At 36.4% G+C, this 17,758-nt stretch overlaps 1 protein-coding gene across 4 annotated transcripts in view; it reads right to left on the bottom strand.

The window, feature by feature from the left end:
* Positions 1 to 17,758, bottom strand: part of OPA1 (OPA1 mitochondrial dynamin like GTPase) — a 104,977-nt gene that overhangs the window by 15,843 nt on the left and 71,376 nt on the right. For all 4 annotated transcript variants that reach the window (XM_003807650.7, XM_003807653.6, XM_003807652.6 and 1 more), the window contains 3 exons: positions 17,070 to 17,186; positions 15,673 to 15,766; positions 14,782 to 14,892 (listed from right to left, as the gene is read on the bottom strand). In XM_003807650.7, coding sequence (XP_003807698.1) covers positions 14,782 to 14,892; positions 15,673 to 15,766; positions 17,070 to 17,186 — 322 coding nt within the window. The remainder of the gene's footprint in view (positions 1 to 14,781; positions 14,893 to 15,672; positions 15,767 to 17,069; positions 17,187 to 17,758) is intronic.

Raw genomic sequence — 17,758 nt, 5'->3', positions numbered from 1 at the left:
ATTGTAGGGTTATCAGCTGGCCAAATTTCAATATTGTTGTGTCCTATGGAATAGGGAGGCCCTGAAGAGGAGGAGAGAGACAGGGAATGTCTAGTTGGTGGAACAGCCAGAATACACACGTTTACTGATTAAGGTCACTGACTAATATGGGCACAGTTAGTGGTACCCAAAATAGCTACAATACAAACATCAAAGATCACTGATGATAGATCACCATGACAGACAGAATAATAATGGAAAAATTTGAAATATTGCAAGAATTACCAAAATGTGACAGTGACATGAGGTGAGCACATGGCTGTTGGGAAAATAGTGCCAACAGGCTTGTTCAATGCAGGGTTGCCACAAAACTTCTATTGTTAAAAATGCAATAACTGTGAAGTGCAATAAAGTGACATGCAATACAATGAGGTCTGCCTGTATGTAGAACCCTTGAGCATGCACTTTGAGGGGCACCAATTTTATCCTAAAGTTTACTTTATTTCACTTGCCTGGATTTTCCTTTTCTTTCAACCCAAATTTTTCACTTAAGTAGTTTTATCTTTTGCATAGGATATATGTAAGCTGCCTCAAATTCCTTTTGGAATATGCCAGGGAATTAATAAACAAACTAACAAGCTAGTCCACAGAAGATATATTATTAGCCAGCTGATTCACATAATACACCACAATATTCTAAAAGTGGTCATTTTATACTGATAATAGTTTTTAAATCAGTAATTTAAGAATATTCTGCAGGGCCATGGAGGGACAATATTTGTTACATAAAACCTTGCATAAATAATTTCTGCATGGGAGAAAAAGTAAATTATTTTTATTTCTGCTGAATTCTTAGAAAACCCAATGATATCAATATCTATTCCTACAATACTTATTTTCAGCAACAGAAGTAAAAGCATAAATGTTTATGGGATTTATGATCATCTTTTTAAATGTAAAAAATGAATAGATTTTACCATAAGATTACAATGATTTACTCTGAAATATTTTACTTTTGTATCCAATACATAAGATGCTCCACACTTAAATTATCACAAAAAACTTTAAAAGTTATTTTATATGTTAACTCATTAATGATACATGGCTTTGTTTTCTCAAAAAAGAGTTACATTATTTCAAAATGAATACATTCATTTTACTCCCTGACAAAAATCTAAATATCGATAATACATTTTAAAAAATATGATTTAGGCAATTAATTGGGAAGATTAAAAAAGATCAGTAAAATATTCTTAGTCAATTAAATGCTTTAAAAATTCATCTTTTCTTCTTCTTCTCTTATTCCTAAAATTGTATTTTTCCCTGATTTAGTTAGGAGGAAAGCAGAAATGTTCTAAGAAAAGGAAAACCACCCAGGCAGCTCTTAAAGAGGTAGGCATCATTTATCACCTGCAAAGACAGATTTATAAGAAGGCCCCTTCTGTTCCTTTAAGACTGCAAAACAGATGGGAAGTGAATGGACAGTCAATGGGACAAGAAAACACATGGGAGGTGCTGCTGTATGCATGTTCCCAGCATAAGAAAGAGGTCAAGATTGTAACTGCATGACTGGGTCCTGGAAAGGGTCTTTCTTCAAGCTGTTACAAAGACAAACGCTGTTCCTCATCCTGCTGTCAAACTGTTATAAATATTGGTTTGTCAAAAGACCTTCAGTGCTGAAGCTTTAAAAAGGAGGCATAACAGACGAATGAATCATGAGAATGATTCTTAAACAGTCAGTTCATCACTGTAATTTTAAAAGTAAAAGTATAAGATCAGAGAATGTAATTCTGATTTATACACCAAACTAAAAATTCATAAAAAAAGAAATTAAAAATCGTAGGTTTTAATAAAATTATGAATTAGGTGAGATGAAAGCAAAAATGAAATACAAGTTCCATTTCTTAAAAAAATGGTGTATTAGGATAAAGCATTATGAAACTTAGCACAAGAAGAACAGGTATTCATGTTAGGCTGATTTCAGAAGTTCTCAGTTTATCACCGAGTTTATCTTACAGAGGTGCTGTTTATCACAACTGAGTGAGAATCAGGCTCAGAAAAATAAAAATAACTTCTAAACTAATTTCATTTATTCCATTAAACTGGAAAATCACCTTTAAGTCACAATTTCTTTTCTATTAACAATCACAAAATTCAACTGGCACTGAGTATACATAGATTTATAAACCTAGAATTATCTTTTTGGAGGAATGAAAACATTATGTACCTCTTTAGGAGGCAAATTCATTGTTATAGATCCTTAACACGTATCAAAAATCACATAAAAAAGAAGCCAAATTATATGAACTTGGTTGTCTATGGTTACCACAAACACAAACCCAGAGACTAATGATGAACAGAATACCTAAACAACTCTTAAAAAAGTCCTATCTGTAACACATATGATTAGCCCCAGCTTTGCCATAAATATTTACGTAATAAGCTTAACCATTTATGTCAATGAACGTTAATTTCTCTATCTGAACAATGGGCATAATGCCTCATATGACTTTACAGACACACATGGACAAGCAGAAGTTTTGTAAACTGTAAAATAAAGCACTACATAAATGTGAGGGCCAGATCCTAGAGTTTCAAGTACGATATGGACTCCAAAGTACCAAATGATGCAGTTACATGGAAGCATTTTCTTCCCTCCCTCCCTCTCTTTCTCTTTCTTTCTTTCTTTCTTTCTGAGTTTTGAAATCTTTTTTTTCCCCTTTATTTCTTCTTAAAAACAAAAACAAAAACAAAAGCGGGATCTATGTGCAGAATGTGCAGGTTTGTTACACAGGTATACGTGTGCCATGGTGGCCTGCTGCACCTAAGTCCTCTAAGTTCCCTCCCCTCACCCCCCACGCCCCAACAGGCCCTGGTGTATGCTGTTCCCCTCTCTGTGTCCATGTGTTCTCAATGTTCAATTCCCACTTATGAGTGAGAACATGTGGTGTTTGGTTTTCTGTACATGGAAGTATTTTCTAGTCCTGAATGCATGCCTGGGCCATTATTTTCTCTTAAATTTTCAGTAATCTTGGGAAAAAAACAACTTCAGTAGAAGTGAGACTCAAAGAGCTAACCTTTGTAATAGAGATTAGAGTTCACAGTAGCTACTAGACTGCATGGAAGGTTCAACCCATTAGTTTTAAGATGAGAATGACTTGAGCATCTTTGAAGAGAGAAAGGGGATATAATGAATACACAAGCACACAAAGGAAGGCCAGGTCCCAAATATAGGTATGGGATTACTGTTCAAAGGAGAGTGATTTTCAGTACATGCTATGCTACAATATGGCTTCCAGAATACTTGAACTATATAAAGTAATGGGTACCATAGGTTTCATTTTTACTAATGCTGCTTATTCCTCTTAATGAACATTTCTGAAATAAGTTTATATGAAGAAAATGAAAAAAAATCTAGCCCACTGAGCGATGGGAAATTAAAACTAGGGGCAATGACAACGAGCTGTGGGTATAAGAAGCCAACCTGAGACCTCTTCATGAAAAATGTGTTCCAGAAATTATGTCCCTAGGACCACATTCAAAAGTGTCTTAAACTACAGTGCAATCTCTGGGTGGTGGCAATTATTTTTTAAAATTTTGCCATCTATAGTTTCTAATTTCCCACAATGCATATACACTAGCTCTCTCATAATGAAAAGGATGTTAAAAAAAAAAAACCCTCAAATTCCAGTAGTGTACTTTGGTAAAGATCAGTCTAAAGACAGATCTGTATATATGACACAGTCTATGAAGCAGTGCCAACAAAAGGAGAGACTAAAGATAAAAAGGCTTTAATTCTTGGCCCAGAAAAGAGATCTAACTGAAGTTAATACAAAACAGCAAACTTCTACTGCTCAGAATATTGAAACTAGAGAATAGATGAATGAGCTGTTCTAAGAGAAATTGAAATGAAATATTCTGTACACAGGAGGTAACAATGAAAGAATCTTAAATGGGTGATACAAGTGTGGAAACTGTGAGTTCAACAAAGATTTTGATTTATTTTCAGATGATAGATCCATGATGCATAGTTACAGGATATGAGAATTCACTGTGAATCCCCCAACCACTGAGGATGGTATCACGATGAGCAACGACCATGCGGTCCCATGAAATGTCCCTCAGCATCACAACCAGCAGTAGGTTACTTGGGAAAATATCTGTTACTTTTAAGATAGAGCACATCGTGTATTAGCTTCGTCATTTCCATGAATAGGATAATTAAGACTATAACATTTCAAAGTAATTCTGAATCGTGCTCACTGGGGGAGAAGGGCTGTGGGAGACACAGTTTAGAAAGTACAAAATAGTGCAAAATTAAAATTCTCTTCACATTTAACTAATTTCTCCAACTACCTGGAGAACTGTACTTAACAGAGGTTACCAGTTTCATGTGCATCACTCCACCAATCTCTTAAGATTTCCTATCTCATTTAATTTTATTTTTTATATACTGTTGCAGAGTCCAATGAATTGTTTTGTGAGTAGGTTTTCAATTACTACATTCTACTTTTTCTATCAAATATGCAAAAACATAATTTAAAAATAAAAACGCTTAAGATAAAGTTTATTTCCAACTTTAAAGGTATTAGATCACTTGAGCCCAGGAGTTCAAGGCTGCAGTGAGCCATGATCACACCACTGCACTTTAGCCTGGGCAGCAAGTGACACTCTTTCTAAAAAAAAAAAAAAAAAAGAAGTAAAAGAAAAAAAAATTGTGCACTGGCCTTTTGAATACATTAAGAGTATTTTCACAATAGTATATAAGTAAAACCTACATTAAAATGATAAATGGCAAATTCAATCCATACATTATTGTAGAGAACATTCTTGTCTTTATCCTTAATCAGTTAAAACCTGAGTTTAAAGCAAAAGAATATACTTGCTAGTAAAGTGTTGATTACCAGCAGCATGTATAATATTATAGAAAAGAAAATGTTCTTTTACTCTTGTACTAATTTATTGATATTCTTCAACAGTGACTTTTTTTTTTTGAGACGAGTCTTGCTCTGTCGCCCAGGCTGGAGTGCAGCGGCGCGATCTCGGCTCACTGCAAGCTCCGCCTCCCAGGTTCACGCCATTCTCCTGCCTCAGCCTCCCCAGCAGCTGGGACTACAGGCGCCCGCCACCACGCCTGGCTAAATTTTTTGTATTTTTAGTAGAGACGGGGTTTCACTGTGTTAGCCAGGATGGTCTGGATCTCCTGACCTTGTGATCCGCCCACCTTGGCCTCCTAAAGTGCTGGGATTACAGGCGTGAGCCACCGCACCCGGCCACAACGGTGACTTTTAAAGACAGACTTAGGCCATGAAAAACGTACTTCATTCTAAAAGACCCATTTTGAGTCTCGATTTTCTCATCAATAACCTGGAAACCACACCACTCAGGCGTTGTCATGTGGAATTCTGTGTGTAAATAACCACTTCTCTAACACAGAGGACTTTCCTTGAGGATTACTTTATCTTTGTATCAACTCAGGTTTTTTTGTTTGTTTGTTCTGTTCCAACACAAAGCAGAGCCTACTTCATCTATACAGACTCAAGGTAAAAAGAATTCTTCACTATCTTTCCTAGTTGCTTTAATGTGTTAACTGCCTTACTATAAAAAAAATTATTTTACAAAGCCTAGATTTTTAAAATTGCCACATTTACCATGAAAAGATGCCTTAAAGAGTTCAAGTATTGCTACCATAAAACAAATACATTATTTATTCTGTAGTGAAGAGGAAAAGAAAAAATCAATTTTTCTGTCTCTCAAACATACACATTTCTACATCATATAATCATTCCAAAAAGTACTTGAATGTATTCCAATAAACTTAAAAATTCCTAATAAACATAAGAAGTTATTAAAGTTTCCTGGTGAACTGGGTAGACTGGCATTAGGAAATCATTGGTGATCTATCAATAAGTGGTTTTGATATAGATGAAAGCCAGACTGCACGATATTAGGAAGGGAGTGGGCAGAACAGGAGTGAATGCCACACAGGCAAGCTGCTCTACAAGAGAAATGAGCAGTAACTTTCTGGCAAGACAGAGTAGAAGAAAGTTTCCTTGGGATGAAAAGAGTTAGTTCCCCTCAACTTTTTAAGTCAAGAGAAGGGGGCTAATGAACAGTCTGTATTACAAGATCACAATCGAACATTCAGTAAACGTGTACAGTACAATATGTAACACACGAGGTATGGGGAATTTATGAATGAACCAAATCACTTTGGCAGAAGGGATCGACCGTGATAGACATGAAAATGTTTTTCTTCTTTAAATGGTTATTTTCATTGATTTACAGTTGCCTATAGTGAGAAGCCTCTATTCTGCTCAATTAAACAACACTGGCAGTATTTGAGTAAGGTTTTTAGTCACTGAAGGAAGGTAAATAAGCAGGTGGGATAAAAATACTGGGTTAGGTTGAAGTGATGATGATATAGAAGAGACGCAGTGAGAGAAGTGCATAAAAAGAAAGGGAAAAGGTTGCCTCGAGATGTGTTAAAAGCCAGGAGAGAGGAAATGGTGTTGTGAGCCCAAGAAACAGAGCAACAATACTGAGATATGAAAGATGCTGCCGGGATGCTTCGAGCTCACACGTTCTCTTCGGGACACCCTGCTCTATTCTTCTTGATTGGGTGTTTTTTTTTTTTTTTCTTAAAAAAAAAAAATCTCCTCTGAACCTACATACCTAGAATTCTACAACTTGGTATCACCCTCTCTTCCTTTAAAATTCATTTTCTTTGGTTAAGTTTACAGAAACAAAAAGAACACACCAGTGCAGATGCCTTTAAAGTCCCTTTAAAGTTCATTTTCTTTGGTTAAGTCTACAGAAACAAAAAGAACACACCAGTGCAGATGCCTTTAAAGTCCCTTTAAAGTTCATTTTCTTTGGTTAAGTCTACAGAAACAAAAAGAACACACCAGTGCAGATGCAGTTCAAATTGCTCACCAAATTTTCCAAAGTGACGTTGTGTCTCAGACTCTACAAATGAATGTATGTCAATTTTATCCCAATTAATAGCATGAAAAATTGTCTTGCTATGCACTGAAAGAACTCTTTGGAGTGCCAGCTCAGGGGCAGGCGGGTGCACGGTAATCGGGGATGGCAAGAATCACCTGTGTAGCTTTGTCAAAATACACATGGCAGAGCCCCACCTCCGCAAACAGTTTTAAACACATCACTTCCCCTTTCTACACTTTTCAGTTCCAAATTCCGAGTACAATAATCTTTCTAGGAAAATTTCCATCTCATACTACTTCACAGACGATATTCTCATCCGTAACAACACTCAAGGGTATGGCAGGATGGCAGGTATGGGAGAAGTGTCGGAATGTGAAGTCACTGTAGAAATTAAGTTCCAGGGTACCTTGATGTTTTCTTTACTAAATGTGAAGAATAAAATCATTCTGCCTACCTCAGGGTTCTATTTAGCTATGTTCTGACTACTTTTTATTCATGTTTCACATGGCATAGAGATTTCTTATAACTATCCTATAAATTAGAACTATATTTTGGATTCAGTGAAAGAATCTTTTTAGATTTAAGCAGTTATGATACATTTCTAATCCTAGCTTTTAAAATGGCAGTATTAGGTCACCTTGCTGCTGCTCCCTTTTAGTACCATAATTTCAAAAATGCACTCATGCGTTTGTTTTCTCTCACTAAATGATATTATGAAGAACAAAGTTTTCATTTAAAACATGATTTGTTACTGAGGTGGCTTACTGAAAAAAGAAACTTTCATCTATAGCCTATACTTCTAAGTTTTAGAATCTCATGCAGACCTAAATAAAAAGGTGGTATCTTTGCTCCTTTCTAATTATCAAGAGAAAGCACAGGATGAAGGATAAGAGGAGACTGGGAAAGTGAAGAAACACAAAGACAAGCCCCAAAAGCATTGTCTACTCCCAAGAGAAACAAACTTTAAGTTTCCAGAAACAATTGCTCGCTGTCTGGGAGATGCTCAGGCATCAAACAATAAAGAACAGTCAACAGAGGCAAGAGGCCGAGCACGCTGCTGCGAGCCCGACTCTCTAATCCCCACAAGCTCCAGTAAAAGGGCCAGCTGTTGCCACCTCGCGTAGGGAGTCAGCAGAGCAAATTAACTGTGAGAGGAAAAAAAGCTGAGGATATTGGAAAATTCTAATTTCCCAGCCTCTTTAAGCTATACTGCTTTTAACATTAAGGATATCAAACTATACCATTAAAATAGGCCTGTACAATGGTAGCCCAAGTGAAGGAATTTACCACTGTTTTCACATTTTATTGGTAAATGAGATACAGCTCTGAAGTATTCAGTCTACTAAAGTATATCTTCTCTCACATAAAGAACAAGAAATAGGAATAAATACACTGTAACTTCTAATAAGTTGCACTTTCAATCCAGCTCAACAAAAAGCCTCAAGTTAAAATAACAGCCACCATTATGCTCAATTAAAGATTCCACAGATTTTATTAATATATCTGTCATAGCTGAACTTTAGGATTCTAAGTAGGAACACAACCTCATTGAAAAACTCTAAATATGGGGCAACTTAGACACTACTTACGCATGGTGGAATCTGATAAAGGATATCTAGAGACATGTTTACAATTCATATAAAGAAAATTAACTTCCCTTGGTTTGCTTAGTGGTTTCATGCACACTGTACTGTTCATTTACTCAGATGTTCTATCAAAGTTCTCATACAGTTTGAAAGATGCTTATATTATAGGAAGTACCTGTGGTAATAATGATTATCTTCATCATTATCATCATCACTAATATGTATGTCTTTCCGATCAACCCTGTGAAGGACACTGGTAACTATGGAAGCTTCTCAATATAAAGGACAATTTTATGTAATCATATTTTCCAAAGGCTTGAGTTTTTTACTCCCTCCCAAATTATTCTGGCACAGTAGTTAAAAGGCCCAGGCCCAAATCTCAGCTTTAGCATCTACTACCTACGAGTTTCTAACCCTCCATTTCATCTGTAAAATGAGAAAAATAACTACCTAACTCAAAAGTTGTTGAGAATCAAATGAAAATTCACATAAAGCATTTAACCTAATATCTGGCACAAGAAAAGTATTCAAATGTTATTTTACATTCATAAACAGTTTCAAGTTTTTACACAAAATCAAAAGGAATTTATTGTAAAATAAGGAGAAAAGACTCCTTAGGTTTTTGTTTTTCGTTTTTTTTTTTTTTTTTTTTTTTTTTTGAGATGGAGTCTCGCTCTGTTACCCAGGCTGGAATGCAATGGCACAGTCTTGGCTCACTGCAACCTCTGCCTCCCGGGTTCAGGCGATTCTCCTGTCTCAGCCTCCCGAGTAGCTGGAATTACAGGTGCCTGCCACCATGCCCAGCTAATTTTCGCATTTTTAGTAGAGACGGGGTTTCACTATGTTGGCCAGGCTGATCTCGAACTCCTGACCTCAGGTGATCCACCCGCCTCGGCCTCCCATAGTGCTGGGATTACAGGCGTGAGGCACCGCGTCCGGCCAAGACTCCTTAGGTCTTACAGCAATCTAAATGATCAATAATGCCCCTTGAATGTGTCAGTATCAATAAGTCTCTGATTACACGCACAGAGAAGAAAAAGTGTAACAGGCTTTAGTGAACAAGGGTTCCAAGCAATTTCTATGAAGGCCCAAAACCTCACAATAACCTAGTAACAGCAGATACAATGTTCACAGAAAAAACAATAAAATAATTCCACACTGTACTGGTGAAACTTGGCTTAGCAGCAAACACTACTACCAATTGTTATTGATGCCCAGATACTTAGTTTCTGAGGTAGAATGGGGCAAAAAACAAATTGCACTTATGATGACAATCATAAGATAGATTTTATGAATTATAAAATAGATCATAATAGAAAGAACAACTTTGAATTGAACCATAACATACCAATCTTCATCTCTCCAAAAAAGTATTCTAAAGTTATACTATTTCAGTAAACAGATTGGACACATTACTAAAACTTACACTGGGACTCCAAACAGATTTTATCTAAGTTGACACCAAACTTAAAATATCTATTTAAAAAATCCTTTGAAACTGAATTTTCTAGAAAATCAAAAGAATTTCATGAAAGTCCCAGTGGGCATATTTTAACACCAGACAATTCTAAATATGGGTAGATACTGCAAACAAGAAATTAAGGTAGAAAAATCAGCTGCATACCCTATTAAATTATCCATGAGGTAACTCAGTCTTTCAACGTCTTCAGGGATGATGTTCTCAAAAGTCTCATTTCCTCTAAAGTACTTTCACATGACCCTAATCCATTATTAGTTATAAAAACAAAATTTAACCTTTTTCTAACCTTTTATGCGTAAACAATTTCAGACTTACAGAAAAGTTGCAAGACCACTACAAAGATCATATTTTTCCTGAAACATTTGTTGTAATCATGCATTATCATCCCCAAATATTCTACTTTGTATTAGCTATGAATAATGGTATTTTCCAAAATAATCCCAACTTAATAAAAATTTAAAAATTAACACTGATATATTACTACAATGGAACCCTCGGATCCCCTTCAAATTTCACTAACTGGCCCATTAATGTCCTTAGAGCAAAAAGATCCAATCTAGGATCATACATTGCATTTAGTTTTAAGTCTCTTCCAACTGGAGCAGCTCTTCACTCCTTCCTTGTCTTTCATGATCTTGATGCATTTGAAGATTACAGGCCAGTTATTTTGCAGACTGTGCTCTAACTTGGGTTTGTCTCATGTATTGTTATGACTGAATTTAAGTTCTACATCTTTGGTAAGAAGATACTAGAAGTACTTCAGGAGTCTTCTTGCATTTTAGAGTCTTCTTGCATATGGTTTTGATTTGACCATTACTGATAATATTAACTCTGACCACTTGCTTAAAGTGATGATTGCCAGGCTTCATCCACTGTAAAGTTACTCTTTTCCCTCTTTTAATTAGTACATATTTTCTGTGAACATATTTTGCGTGATGACATAAACATCCCTTTTTGCATCATGGTTTTATTCCCTTATTTATATAATTACCAATGTATGGATTCCTATTTCATTCAATGAGTTACAATTTGTTACTGTCATTATTTTGGGGCCCAAATTGTCCCCAGCCTGGCCAGTTGGAGCCTCCTTCAGAGGGTTTCTGTGACCTGCTGACATCTCCTCATCATCTTTCAAGCACTCCCTTCCTTTCTACACCCACAGGCTCATCCTGTCCTTTCCCTGCTCCAGCTATGGAATCTACCATATCTCCAAAGAATCCTGGAAGAGCCTCTCCTGAGACAAAATCATGTGAGCTCCTTTTTCATTTCTTCAATCTTCCTAACTCTAGCTTTATGGTTTCATTTCAATAGTGAACACAGTATATCTTCTCCAGGATGTGAAAGAAAAATGTACTACTACTACTTATGTACTCATCTTAAAGGGCAGTCAGGGCTGGGCATGGTGGCTCATGCCTATAATTCCAGCACTTTGGGAGGCCGAGGCGGGCGGATCATGAGGTCAGGAGATCGAGACCATCCTGGCTAACATGGGGAAACCCCGTCTCTACTAAAAATACAAAAAATAAGCCAGGCGTGGTGGCGGGCACCTGTAGTCCCAGCTACTCGGGAGGCGGAGGTGGGAGAACCACCTTGCAGTGAGCCGAGATCGTGCCACTGCACTCTAGCCTGGGCGACACAGCGAGACTCCATCTCAAAAAAAAAAAAAAGGTGGGGGGGGAGTCTCCAAGGTAAGGAAATGATTTAAAATCATACAAGCTTAAAACTGGCAAAAAATATGAATGCATCAACATTTTAACAATCTATACAATATTCTGTAACAGGCTGAAACTGTAGTAAAAATTTGATTGCCTCCCTTTCTCCAAATCCAATCAACCAACACACTATGTTCTAATTGAACAGGCTATACTAGAAACTTTGATCCTTATAATACATTAATAACTTAAATTTTGAAAGTTTTCTGGCTGAAGTATCCATGACCCTATTCCCAAGTGTCAGACCAAAGATAAACAGTAACGAAAAGGCACTCTGCAGACTCTTTCCCAACTAATGGACAAAGTCATGGCTCATCTCCTTGAGGGTGACTGATGCAGCTGAGTTACTGGCAAAACCCTTGCTTCCAAGGACATTATTTGGTACATTAACACCATTATAATTTTATATGTACAAAAGTAGTAAATCATTTCAAGGGAGTTATATGACTGCTTTATCAGGAAAACCAGCAGTAGAACATAAAACTTGGCTTGACAGTGTACATATCTGAGTTAGTAATCCACTTTCTTTAAATAATCAAATTGGGAGCGGAGAGTAATGGGGTTGCAAAGCCTCTACTAAAAACATAAGAAAAGATACTTATGATTTTCCAATCACTTAAAAATGTGTTATGCTGGTAAAATTCATTGAATTGTTTCACTGTCTTGATAATTATATCACGAGGGATATAAAAGAAATATATTTGTATACACTGTGACAATGATATACCACTTCCTGTAACGGTACTAATTTAGCATGAAATTATGAACCAGGGACTTGCAAATGTTTGCGGAAGTAATTCTAACAATCCTGAGAAATAACCACTATAATAGTCATTTTACAAATAAAGAAGCTAAGGCTCTGGGAGATTCCCTGCCGAAGATGACACAGCTAGTAGTAAATGGAAATTCAGATTTGAGCACTACTCTTCTACGTTAGCACAAACTTAACTATATTGCCAAGGTGGCAGGAGAAAAACCAAAAGTGACAGAAAATGAAAATAAAAGTTAAAATGAGATATGTCTCAAAAGAAGAATATTTAAAGGAAGAAAGAAAAGGAAAGGAGAAAGCAATGCAGAACTTAGATTATTACTAGAGGGAGAGAATGGGACCACAAGGGCTGATGACAAGGGGCAAGCATGCTGTGCAGGCACAGGGTATAACATAGAAGAGCCCTGCCTGGTTTCTTCAGGATAATCCTATTGATTGTATTGTAATCCTACAACTCAGCTTAGAAACTGCTTTTAAATTTGCAGAACTTCTTTCTAATTTATTAATGATATCTACTTTCTTTTCTTTTAGATATCAGAAAACTAATAAGACAGGAAATTTAAGTACACGTTGACAGGAAATTTAAGTACACGTTGAAAGAAAAAGATACTTTGTTACACGAAGCTGAAGTAAGGGAAACTTGTAAGAAGGCAGGCTCAAACAGAGGTACCAACTACAGGTATTTTATTTTTATTTAATAACAATAATGTTTCACGGATTTCCTTGAGTTCTCAAAGATCTAAGTAAATTTTAGTATGCAATCCTATCTTAAAGCTAGGAACCTACAAGAAACAACCAAATATCAACCCCAAACAGTGACAAAGTGATTATTAGTAGGGCCAAGCTAGGAGGGTGGGCAGGGGAAGCCATGGTAGCCTACTGCAGGTGTTAATGCCTGACCTGGGTTACAATGGGTTCACATGGGGCTGTTGGTAGCCTGGTCCGGTAATGAGGAGAGTATCTGTGCAGGAGGGTGGCCTGGTGCAGGCTGGCGAAGCACAGGCAGGGTAAAGAGGATATCTCCACAAAGGCATGGTCTGGCTTCAGGTGAGGAGGGAATCTGTCTGGGGTCGGGCAGGGGCTAGCAGGTGGGAAGGATGAGATGGGGAGGCACCTGGCACAAAGCGTCAGAGCAGAGCTCAGTAAAAAGGACTCCATGACGAAGAGCAACCCGGCATGGGTGTCAGAGCCCAGACAAGGTAAAAGAAGTGTCAATGCTGGGTGCGGCGCCATGTGGTGGCCTGGTGTATAGTGTTGAGTCCGAGCTGGGGAAAAAGAACATTTCTGCAATGGAAAAGGACATATCTTCATTCAAGTTGGGTTATGTATAGGAGGACTGACCAAAATATGAAAATATATTAAGGATACTAGAAGCCCGTTTTCTATCAGGAAAGCAAGTGACAAATATCGAAAGGGAGAACACTAGAACAAACCTTGTAATGCTGGATTAAAATGGGAAGTATCAGCATCAACTCACAGTTTTTAATAAATAAATATACACGATTTAGGAATACAGATGTCAGTGTGTGTATATTCACCTGCACACACACAAACATTCACAACACTTACTTCCTAGCTCTTTCCACTGAGAAACCAGGGAACAGTGATATTCCAATAACAGCATATATAATTTCTAGGTCTCCATTTCTAAACACCATTCTTCAAAAAAAGGAAGCTGGGTCAGGTATTGAGCCTGGGACATCTTGTTTTATGGAGGAATAATACTGGGACAACGGGTGAAACTTGAAAGGGGTCTGAGAATTAGATATTGTAATTTATCAATGTTCGGTTGCTATGAGAAAATCTGTTTCTAAGAACTATACATGAACCTACTTGGAAGTGATAGGACTTAAGGTCAGCAACTTACTCTCAAATACTTCAGAGAAGAAAAAAACTCCTTGTAACTTTTTTTTTTTTGAGACAGAATCTCGCCCTGTTGCTCAGGCTGGAGTGCAGTGGCAGGATCTTGGCTCACCGCAAGCTCCGCCTCCCGGGTTCACACCATTCTCCTGCCTCAGCCTCCCAAGTAGCTGGGACTATAGGCACCCACCACCACACCTGGCTAAGTTTTTTGTATTTTTAGTAGAGACGGGGTTTCACCGTGTTAGCCAGGATGGTCTTGATCTTCTGACCTCGTTTTCCACCCATCTTGGCCTCCCAAAGTGCTGGGATTACAGGCGTGAGCCACCGTGCTCAGCCCAATTCTTTGTAACTTTTCTGTAAGTTTGAGATTAAATGGGTCAACAAACAAATGGAAATGGGAAAGGTGGAAAGGTAGTAAGGTAGAGGGCAGTAAGAACTACTCACTGAGGTCTTCCGCCAGTTGAACGCGTTTACCAGTAAGCAATTTAATCTTCTTCTCACCATCTTCAGCAAAATCTTCCAATACCTCTTTAACATTTTTCTCTAATCGCCTAACTGTTTAAAAAAAGTTAAAAAACCTGAGGAGCATCGTTTTTATAAATGAATAAAGATGATAAAATTAACCTATATATATGGAGAGTAAATTTTTTATCATGTTAGAACTATTGCTAATACTTTTCATAGTCATAGAAAATCTCTGTTATACAGTAGTTTTATCAGCATGAAACCTATATAGTCTCAGAGAATGTCATATTCTTAAGCTATACACTTTAATGGAAGTGCAGATTTCCCAAAAAACGAAGTGATACCTAGGAGTCCATTCCCAACAGAGTTTCATGCAATGAAAATAAACTCCTGGTATGTTTTATCACCCATCTTTTCCAATTATGATTTATTTTAAAAGCAAATAATAATTTTTTTCTTTTTTTTTTAAAGAGACAAGGTCTTACTCTGTCACCTAGGCTACAGTGCAGTAGTATGATCATAGCTCATTGTAGCCTCAAAATCCTAGGGCTCAAGTGATCCTCCCACCTCAGCCTCCCAAGTAGCTAGAACTACAGATGTGTGCCACCATGCCCGGCTAATTTATTTTATTGTTTGTAGAGATAGAGTCTCACAATGTTGCCCAGGCTGGTCTCAAACTACAGGCCTCAAGCGGTTTTCCTGCCTCGGCCTCTCAACATGCTGAGATTACAGGCATGAGCTACCACACCTGGCCAGTTTTTCCAATAAATCTACTTTTGGGAAGTATTTTGGCATCCTTCTATTAAATATGGATATTACCACTATTATTTTTTAATGTCAAAATAAGACTGCAGTCCCTATGTGGCTTACCTTCAGTATTTGTAAGTTGTTGCCTTAAAGTATTTGCGGTGATAGCAAGCATGCGCTGTATACGCCAAAACAAGACCACATCATTGCACTCCAACTGAAATATTAAGTAACTAAGATTACCAGATGCAAAGTTAAAATGAAAACTATCATCGTAAACACATACAACTACTAGAACCAGTACATATGTCCTAAGCTTAAAAAGTACCCAGATTTACCTAATGCATATACTGTAGATGTAAGCTACGGAATCCTTTCTGTACGGAGCCATGAAATTCTGCATAATTTGGCTTATATCTGTCTGACACCTAGATAGCTTTGTTTCAATTCTAATGACCAAGCAAATAAGCTTGAGTAGTAGCAAATTACATTACATTGTATGTAAGTTGAAATTCATAGCATATACCCTCCATTTATACTTAGTTTCAGCTAACCATGTTTATCTTAAATACGTCCTTAGGTTAACCTCTTTTCTTTGAGTCTGTACTCAAGCCATTTTTAAAATTCAGCTGTGTGAAAATAAATTGATGTATTTAAAAAGAAGCTTATTCTACAGAAAGCAGTTTCTACAGAAGTTTCTTCTTTCTACAGAAGCTTCTATAGAAAGAAGTTCCCTCTACAATTAAAATTATGCAAAAAAAACTTGCCACTTTTAATTAGGTGCATTTAAATATAAATTTATGTTCATCTACTGAAAACAAAAGAACAGCATGTTAGAAGTCTCAATTAAATAAGATTGTTGATTAACTGAGCTTTATCAAAAGGATATTTAAAAGCATTTTTGCTTGTAAGAAAATGCTGAAAATATATCAGTCTGCTGCCACCTAGGGGTTACTTTAAATTATGAATCATTTTAATACAAGAACTTTATGATTATTTAAAACAAGATTTAGTGATATGAAGAAATAATTATGACACCTGAAAAAAGCATGATAAAAATTGTTTTGCAGTATGATTTCCATTATGCAAATGGATGGTTATGTTACACACACAGATACACACACACTTTCTCTTTCCCTCTCTGTCTCTCTCCTTGTGTACAGAAAAAGTTGAATAGAAATACATAAAAATGTTAACTAAAATACTTACAGGTCAGGGAATAAGGGACTATTTCCTGTTACTTTATTTATTTATTTTTTTTACTATTTATATTCACACTTTTTTTTACTATTTATATTCACATATTCTTATAAGCATTGGGGATAATATGCACGTATCACGAACAAAGTGGCAAATATCTTTGAAAATATAAGAGTTAGATATTCTTTATAAATTACACATACTTTTTTCCCCCAGATGATCAAAGGACTTAAAATTAATGCTTAAGCTAAAGTTTACTTTTAAGCATATTTTGACAACTGTTGCTTAAAAATACTTCTCTTTGTTTTTGGAAACCTTACCTCAGAATCTACAAAATGCCTTTGGTAGTAATAAAAACCTCTTCGACAAAGGTTACAATGGTTTAGAGCTGTTTTTAAAAAATGTCTTCTATAAACTTGATGCCAAGTATCCTTAATCTAAAATGAGAAAAAACAAAGCCCAGAGTTACTGTATATTCTTCATGTTGATCAACCACACTGAGAAGTTGTACAAAAATTATATTTACCAAAAAAGTTAATTAAAAGCAAAAGCAAGGTTATTCTTTACAAGATTATTCAAATTTTTTTATTCACTTACTTTTTTTTAAGGCAAAGATTAGATTTACTACTACTCTGACCCATTACCAGTTTAGGTACTTAAAAATTAGCAATGATTTAAACAAATGCTGTTACTATAATCAAATAATCATCTTGTGGAGTAGACAGGGTAGGTATTATCTTCCCCTAGTTAGAGGTGAGGAAACCAATGCAGAAAGAGGTTGAAAGCCTTATCTAAAAACAGAGTTAGAACTTAAGATGGTCTCAGATCATGTCTATCAACTCAACATTTCCTTTCTGTTTATAAAATTTTACTGCTACCATACCAATATGATCCCTACCACTTTATTACTAGATACTCTGAGTGTCCAATATTCTTTAATACCCTCTGTCCTTTTTTGAGCAAAACAACAATAATGTTAACTAGAAAAACATCAACCCCTTTTGACAGA

This window comes from Pan paniscus, chromosome 2 (genome assembly GCF_029289425.2).
Source record: "Pan paniscus chromosome 2, NHGRI_mPanPan1-v2.0_pri, whole genome shotgun sequence".
NCBI lineage: Eukaryota > Metazoa > Chordata > Mammalia > Primates > Hominidae > Pan > Pan paniscus.
This window is presented reverse-complemented; position numbering and strand designations above follow the sequence as displayed.